General features: G+C 34.8%; 2 protein-coding genes and 1 long non-coding RNA gene across 4 annotated transcripts; 2 read left to right on the forward strand and 1 right to left on the reverse strand.

The window, feature by feature from the left end:
* Positions 1 to 591: 591 nt before the first annotated feature.
* Positions 592 to 1,484, reverse strand: LOC128285737 (uncharacterized). Its single transcript, XR_008276278.1, has 2 exons — positions 1,034 to 1,484; positions 592 to 918 (listed from the first exon to the last, which is right to left on the reverse strand). It is a non-coding gene; the product is annotated as an uncharacterized LOC128285737 (long non-coding RNA).
* A 517-nt stretch (positions 1,485 to 2,001) lies between these two features.
* LOC108477387 (RHOMBOID-like protein 2) lies at positions 2,002 to 4,210 on the forward strand. Of its 2 annotated transcripts, none has more exons than XR_008275637.1 (5): positions 2,002 to 2,641; positions 3,098 to 3,261; positions 3,339 to 3,502; positions 3,739 to 3,844; positions 3,921 to 4,210. XR_008275637.1 is itself a non-coding variant. In XM_017779913.2 (5 exons), the coding sequence occupies exons 1-5, from the start codon at positions 2,337 to 2,339 to the stop codon at positions 4,036 to 4,038; spliced, it is 1,002 nt and encodes a 333-aa protein (XP_017635402.1). In that variant the 5' UTR covers positions 2,010 to 2,336; the 3' UTR covers positions 4,039 to 4,210. The 2 variants fall into 2 exon arrangements, 1 of the variants encoding a protein (XP_017635402.1); XM_017779913.2 differs by having other exon boundaries at positions 2,010 to 2,641; positions 3,594 to 3,844.
* Positions 4,211 to 5,089: 879 nt separating this feature from the next.
* On the forward strand, positions 5,090 to 5,683 carry LOC108478147 (putative non-specific lipid-transfer protein 14). Its single transcript, XM_017780566.2, has 3 exons — positions 5,090 to 5,461; positions 5,535 to 5,589; positions 5,679 to 5,683. Exons 1-3 carry the CDS (start codon positions 5,114 to 5,116, stop codon positions 5,681 to 5,683), a joined length of 408 nt encoding a protein of 135 aa, XP_017636055.1. The 5' UTR covers positions 5,090 to 5,113.
* Positions 5,684 to 8,167: the final 2,484 nt, after the last annotated feature.

The raw sequence follows: 8,167 nt of genomic DNA on the forward strand, positions 1-8,167 counted from the left end.
CAGGCACACTTGATTCTCACTGTTTTTCTTTAATAAGTTGATGGATTGGATAATATTTAACTCGGTTTAAATACTGCCACGGCAAGTTTAGCATAATATTTTAAAAAATTTAAGTTTTTTTCCTTTAAATTATTATTGGGAATGGTTTTGCAAAAGCATTAAAAATTTAGGATAAATTACATTCAAGATCACGGAATTATTAGTAAATTTAAGTTTTGGTTACTCAACTTTAAAAAATTACAAATAGTCATTATATTATTTGAAAGTTTTCATTTAAGTTACTAGGTTGTTAAAATTTGTCAGATTAACTTAGATCTAAGGTATATTCTACTTGGAGCTTAGTAGCCAAAATTTTTTTATTAAAAAAAACTTAACAACATAGTGACTTAAATAAAAACTTTCAAATAGTTTAGCAATGTAAATGAAAATTTTCAAATAGTTCAATGACCATTTTATAAGTTTTTGAAGTTAAGTGATTAGAACGTAAATTTACTAATAGTTTAGTGACCTTGAATGTAGTTTAGCCAAAAATAATTAGAAAAACACTTAAGCAAATATACGTTATCTGCACAGTACAGACCAGCCTAGAAATAACTCTAAATTCAACAAAACAGTTGATCTAACATTCAAGACAGATGCATACACTGGAAAGATGTAGCTGGTCCATCATATATATATATATATGTAACTTGACTATGAAGGTACCTTACTAGTGAGTTGCTACAGCCATGTTATAAGGGCAGCTTTGTTTTTCTGAATGGTGCAGGGGTTAACAGTTTCAAATGATTCCCACTGTTTTAAGAGTGACACGTATGGTGAATCACCGCCTTTGATCAGTAGACTCAGTGATGATGATATGTTGACGGTTGCGTACACTAGCAATGCGCAGCATCATGTTCTTCGTTTTGTGTTGATGGCCTGCAAAGGTAGCATGAAAAGAAACGATGCACCACCTCAAAAGACATGGATGGAATAGCAAAATTACTGTAATATGAGGAAGTGAAAGATATAAGAAGCCTAGTTGAACACTTACATTTTCTCTTTATATTTTTCTTTAAAATGTTGGGATCTGCTGCAGAGTCAAAGGTCAGAAGCTATATATATTGATTGAGTGTTCATTTTTGTGAAAGGATTAATTTTTATGATATAATGAATTCCTACCAAATATGTATATTAAATTTAAGCGCCTGAATATTTTTTAACTGGGGTTTCGTTTTCAATGTATGCTTTGCGTATACAGTTGGGAATAGAAGTGGCAGTAAAGTAGGCTCTCAGTTTCTCTCCTCCATTCGAGATTTAGACTATGGTTCTAACATGTAGGCCATGCTGGTTCTTTCTTGATATTTTCTTCTCAACTACTTCCATGTCGATGGCTACTGTCGCAAGCAATAGTTAGGAAAATATGTATAACGGAAAGTTGTACTTATAGATTGTCGATCATAAGTTGGTTGAAGAAACTCATACAGTTGAGCTGGTGAATTTTCTTGATCGAATTTTGATGTGTAAAAATTGAGTTGAAATTATATAAGTCGGAGAAATATCTAATGCCAAACAACTAAGAGCATCATATTCTTCAAAAATGATATCATAATATATATAAATAAATTACAGTGGAGGGTTACGAGGGTTTGAAGTTTTGAAGGTTTGAAATGAACTGAAAAATTATTCCTTTCTTTTTTTTTTACTTTTTAATAGAATATATTCTGTGAATTACCATTTTCTCGATTTCCAAAGAGAAATTTACTTTATAGATGAATGGGATATTGGATAGTTATGTTGCAGTGGTTGGATTATATATAAAATCAATTTTATTTTCAATTTAATTAGGATGATTAACAAACAAAAGATGAATGGGATATTAGATAGTTATGTTGCAGTAGTTGGTACAAAACATTAATTAGACATAATGTTTAAGTAGGTGCTTAGTTACCTTTCATGGAAAATACGAACATAACTCACCTATTAAATTTCAATACTTAAACACTTATACCAATTGAATCGTTAGTTGTTAAAAGATGGAGATTTAAATGCGTTAAAATATATTATCTTCTCGTAAAAAGATCACGATTTCCCACTGTGAAGTTAGAAGAACCTGAAAAACAAAGCAAAGACACAAAAAAGAAAAAAACAAAAAACAGTGTCCCACTCCCTTCACTATCTTCCTCCATAACTCTCTAATTAAACCCCCTCTCACCAACTCCATCAATTAAAATCAAATCTTTTCAAAAGAAAAAAAAAATAATCAAGTTAAAGTTTCAGGCTTTCAGGATACATAGAAGAAGCCAAATCCGAAAAAAAAGAAGGACTCCTTTTTGGTTTGGGGAAACAGAGTAAAAATGGCAGGGGGTGATATAGAAAACAGAGGAGGAGGGGCAAAGAGATACAGCAATAGCATTAATGATAGCAGCGGCGGCAGTTACATATCATCATCTACTTACATGATAGACGATACAGAACCTCAATGGACATCATGGTTGGTGCCTGTCTTCGTGGTGGCTAACGTTGCTTTCTTTGTAGTTGTTATGTATGTCAATAATTGTCCTAGGCACAAGCTTGTAGGCAAGTGCGTTGCCAGGTTTCTTGGTCGTTTTTCTTTGGAGCCTTTGAGAGAGAATCCCCTGTTCGGTCCCTCTTCTTCCACGTAAATTCACTTATTCCCTGTCTTTTTGCTTTGATTTTTGTAGGATTTAATTGTTGGAAAATGTTTTCTAGCTGTGCTTGAACTCTGGGTTATGTTGATTTTGCTGATTTATTTTAACTTTTAATTGCTTGAAGTTGAAACTTGAAATTAATGTTCATGGAATTTGTTAATTTGATCATGTTCTTTCCTGATATTGATGGCTATCCTAGCAATTTCATTAGCTTAAATATTGGTAAAAATATAATGGAAGTGCTAATTTTAGGAGTCGGATTGTATTTACCTCATTCTAACTTCCAGAACTAGTTTTTAATAATAAAAATTGATAAAATTCTTTTCATCTAATATATTAATTTATCTATTTTTTGAGTAAATGAGATAAAATATAATCTAACTTTTAACATAAGGACTTTCGTGTTACTTTTATCGCTTGAATATTTAATTTCATTGTTTTTATAGATTGAAAAAATTAGGAGCTCTTGAATGGACCAAAGTTGTAATTAATCATCAAGGATGGAGGCTTATAACATGTATTTGGTTACATGCCGGTGTTATTCATCTTCTAGCCAACATGCTAAGCCTCATCTTTATCGGAATACGCCTTGAACAACAGTTCGGTTTCGGTACGTATCATATTCTAACACATTGAACTAAGTTTCGATGGCAGATCATGTGATATTTTGTTGTTACAACTTCACAGTACGGATTGGAATCCTCTATCTTGTATCGGGATTCGGCGGAAGCGTGTTATCATCTCTATTTATCCGTAACAACATCTCCGTCGGTGCCTCCGGTGCTCTTTTCGGGCTTCTAGGCGCAATGCTTTCCGAACTTATAACAAACTGGACCATATACACAAACAAGGTCTAACATTATTTAACTGTTCTGCTTTCAGTGGTCATTGAATCGCATGCTAGACTGCTAGTGTTATTAATGGTCTTATTATATCCCACAGGCTTCAGCTTTGCTAACCCTTGTGGTCATCATTGTGATTAACCTAGCAATAGGGATTTTGCCACACGTCGATAATTTCACGCATATCGGCGGGTTTTTAACCGGATTTTTACTTGGGTTTATTCTACTACCTCGGCCTCAATTAGGGTGGTTGGAACACGGGAACATCCCGGTCAGGACTGGTTTGAAATCGAAGTACAAGCCTCACCAATATGTCTTGTGGGTAGCTTCCATTGTGCTGTTGGTTGTAGGGTAAGTAACCCACCATTCATACATAGGGACGAGTTGAATTGGTTTGGGTTGTTGACATAGTTGCTAAAATTTGCAGACTCGCCGTAGCATTGGTAGTGTTGTTTCGGGAAGAAGACGGTAACGAATATTGCACATGGTGTCACTACCTCAGCTGTGTCCCAACCTCTAGATGGGATTGCAATCAAAACAACTAGCATTGGCTATTTTCTGTTTTTGATCTCTTTTGTGTAAATGCAATTTATCATTTCAGTGGTAAAGAGCTTATAGGGGAATGTGAGCGAGTGATTTTGAGTGCTGTGTTATTTTTTGTCTTTTGGTTACTTTAAAAATCAAAACACTACATTTATTATTTGTGTATAAATATAATCCAACCAATTTTGATTCAGTAATTTAGTTTCTCTCAAAAAAATCAAAGCAATTTAATCTCTGTTAATTACGAACTTTATATTTTTCATTAATTTTACATAATTTGATTGATATAATAACAAATTTAGCTTAATAATTTACAAATTCTATCAATTTTCTCATGAAATAAATTTAGCTTATAATATTTTTGTAAATGTGTCAATGTTGAGATTAAACTTGTTAAGTTTTTAGAATCAAGATCAAATTAACAAAATATGTAAACATTAAAGGCTAAATTTGTTATTATACCAATCAAAATTATGTTTAATTGATGAAAGATATTAACTTAATTACTCACTTTCAAAATTGATATAAATTAAATTAATTTGAACAAACTAATTTACTTTCGGAAATGAAAAAAGAACAGAAAAGTCTTTTTACCAATATATATGTGTGCGCAAAATATCTCATTATTATTTTTATGCCAAAAAAAGTTTGGTTGCAAAGAGACAATGGCAATCTAAATGGAGCGATCACTCTATATATTTAAATACATCTTCTGTCACAAATCTACTTAATGGTTTGATACATACTGGTTGGAGTTGGTAATGTTGATGCAAGCAAGAATACATACATACATACAATCCCTATTCTCATCCCATAGTTTCAAACAGTAATTTAAGTTTGAACTTTTATTGTATTGATTGAACCAGACTTAAAAGTTTAAACTTTTATTGTATTGATTGAACCGGACTTAACTCGATTATATCTTTTATGACTTTAAAAAAAAAATAATAAGATACTCATTCAACCTTCATGTAACCTCACACGTTTGTCATTGCACACCAACCCAAATTTAAATCAAGGATATATACTCACTCACCTGGAAAGACTGGCAGGGAACAGGTCCAAAAACAGATATGAATGGGGGCTCATAGAACAATGATAAGAGTACTGATGTTGCTTTCATGGGCTACCTCAATAGGTGGTTCAGCAGTCGAGTGCACCACCGTGACAGAACTAATCTCGTTCTGTGCCACCTTTATCAGCAACGGTTCACCAGATCCTTACCCTGGTACACCATGTTGCGAGGCTGTCACGAACCTCTACACGATGACTCATTCCACTGACAATAGGAGATCACTTTGTGGATGCTTAATGGGGCTTGTTACTGCTAACAATTCTAATTCCACCGCTATCGCTACATTGCCTGGCTTTTGTGGTGTCCCGCTCGGTTTCACCATCGACCCTGATACCGACTGCGACTTGTATGTATATCTTTTATGTCTTGAATAGTCGCTGTTGGTTACCAGTTGTTGACAATGACCAATTGTAATGTATCCAGCGTTCCGTGACGATGAGTACACAAAGTGGTGGCAATGTGGCGTTGAAAGGAGAAGGTAATGAAATTTATGATTGCTTGATTATATTCAAACACGTTACATGCGTTTATGTCCGAATTTCGGTTTATTTCATGCATCTGTTGCAGGCTAGACATAGCATCATTGTTTCATAGTACGTTCTTGATCAATGTCTGTTTTTTTTTTTATCCAGGTTTGCTCTAACCATTCAACAGCAACTTCATATGAATTTTTTGTTCAAGATTTGAACATGGAAACCGTCCGAAAACACCAGTCCCGGCTGTCGAACAGCCTTTCCTTCTTTCATCACTGTCCACCTAAATCACTTGTAATTTGTACTATATTATTACATGTTGAACCATTAATTATAGAATTTTATGTTTTAAGTTACTCGTATTACCTGTAATTTGTGTAAAAATGGTGAAGGAAAATAGAGATTTGCAGCTTCACAAATTCGGCACCAGCACAAAGTCTCACACCACTACCAAACCCCATAAAGAATTTAGAACCTGCATTCAATTCTCTCCCCTGCTTGTTTGTTTTCATGCTAATTAGTTACTAAATCCAATAATATTAGAACCAAATTGTGTTCAAATTAGCTTTGGAATAATCAACTAAATCATCTTCCATCACCATGGATTGAATGTAAGTGGATCCTCGTATTTCGTGGGGTTCAAATGAACTGCTGGTGTACAAGCCAAAATGATCCAACCTGCAGGGATTTTATAATCTGTACCACCCACAATTCATACAAAATGAGCATATATACATTAAACATAGATGAATTTGGTTTATTGGACTTAAACCTGCCCTTTATTTCTATATCTTTGACCACTTTCCTGAAAATTGCAGTAACAATATTTCCAAGCCTGATGGTTTGTTGGAGATTTGACACTCTTTAACCGGATGAAGTAAGAACTTCAACCTGGACTTTAACAGTAATATATTATACCCGGATAAAGAATGAAGAAAAAATGCTTGAGATTCAAGCTTTGAGCTTCTTTCAGGAATAGAGAACAGAATTTAGAAGACAAAGAAAAGTGGAACATATGGAAGTAAAATCTGATGATTTCATTCAAAAGAAACTTTGGCTCAAAGCCATTACATATACCAGTCATTGGCTGGTCAAAAAAATCAATCTAAACACTACCTAACTCCACTTATTACATTGGAACTAGGTGATATTACTTGCACACTTAAACAAAGCTAGTAACCAGCTCTTTGACCATCAAGTTACATCAATTTGTCATTCAAAATGAACTAAATTACAAAAAACATTGTTAAAAAAAGTAACAAAATGAAACTGAGACAAAACAGTAGCATTAACATCTTCAATTGCACGTACTTTACCCAGACAATTTATGTGCATGCATTCTTACGTGCATGAATCTGTATGAGCTGCATGTCCACCTTTGTTGCTGCATATGTTGCATGGGAACTAACTTCAACACTTCTCCTTAGTTTCCATGCTTGTAACACCTAGCTGCTTTCTCAGTTTTATAAATCTTGGCACACCAAAGGCCTTTGTGAAGATATCAACAACCTGTTCTTCTGAATTGCAATGAATCAGCTCCACCTCTCGAGCTTGTTCCATCTCCCTTATCACATGTAATTTGATGCTGAAGTGCTTCGTTCTACCATGGAAGACAGGATTCTTTGCAATTGCAACAGCAGACTTGTTATCACAAAAGATCTCTGTTGCTTCCCTTTGATGTAGGTTAAGATCAGCTAGAATTTTTCTTAGCCAAATGGCTTGATTTACAGCATTGGCAGCTGCAACATATTCAGCTTCTGCTGTTGATTGAGCCACTATTGATTGTTTCCTTGAGCTCCAACAAAACATGGTTGAGCCAAGGGTAAAAGCATATCCAGAGGTGTTTTTCATATCATCACTTGAACCAGCCCAGTCACTATCTGTGTATCCAACAAGCTTCAAACTTTCAGCCATGTTAAATAGCATCCCATGGCTTAAAGTACCCTTAACATATCTAAGCACTCGTTTGGCAGCTTGAAAGTGCTTCTCATGGCAACAATGCATGAATCTTGAGAGCAAACTGACAGCAAACATAATGTTTGGCCTAGTAGCAGTTAAATATAACAAACAACCAACTAGGCTCCTGTAGGTAGACTCATCGACTGGTTCGTGATCTCCTTGGTTTGATAGCTTCATTCCAACAACAATCGGAGTGCTTGTTGGCTTACAATTCTCTATTGAGAACTTGGACAAAAGCTTCAAGGCAAATGTTCTCTGACTTAGAAAGATTCCTCCTTGAGCTTGAGTCACTTCCATGCCAAGGAAATAAGTCATCCTTCCTAAATCAAACATTTCAAACTCCTGCTCCATTTTAGCTTTAAAATCAACCAACATTGCTTGGTCTCCTTCTGTGACCAAAAGATCATCAACATAGAGAGACACAATGAGCCGTGTTTCAACTCCTTTCTTCTTAACATACAATGTTGGCTCACTGAGGCTTATTTGAAATCCCAAACTAACCAAGTACCTGTCAATTCGAGCATACCAGGCTCTAGGAGCCTGTTTCAGGCCATATAATGCCTCTTAAGCCTGTACACCATTTGTTCTTTGCCAGACACAACCAAGCCTTGAGGCTGATCAATG

The sequence above is a fragment of the Gossypium arboreum genome, chromosome 12 (genome assembly GCF_025698485.1).
Source record: "Gossypium arboreum isolate Shixiya-1 chromosome 12, ASM2569848v2, whole genome shotgun sequence".
Taxonomy (NCBI): domain Eukaryota; kingdom Viridiplantae; phylum Streptophyta; class Magnoliopsida; order Malvales; family Malvaceae; genus Gossypium; species Gossypium arboreum.

What these genes read in the sequence shown, in the direction of transcription:
- LOC108477387 (XM_017779913.2), top strand. Translation starts at nt 2,337, where the DNA reads ATGGCAGGGGGTGATATAGAAAACAGAGGAGGAGGGGCAAAGAGATAC. An exon ending in TTCGGTCCCTCTTCTTCCAC is followed by an intron (nt 2,642 to 3,097) that starts GTAAATTCACTT and finishes TTGTTTTTATAG; the next exon opens with ATTGAAAAAATTAGGAGCTC. An exon ending in TGAACAACAGTTCGGTTTCG is followed by an intron (nt 3,262 to 3,338) that starts GTACGTATCATA and finishes ACAACTTCACAG; the next exon opens with TACGGATTGGAATCCTCTAT.
- LOC108478147 (XM_017780566.2), top strand. Translation starts at nt 5,114, where the DNA reads ATGGGGGCTCATAGAACAATGATAAGAGTACTGATGTTGCTTTCATGG. An exon ending in ATACCGACTGCGACTTGTAT is followed by an intron (nt 5,462 to 5,534) that starts GTATATCTTTTA and finishes TAATGTATCCAG; the next exon opens with CGTTCCGTGACGATGAGTAC.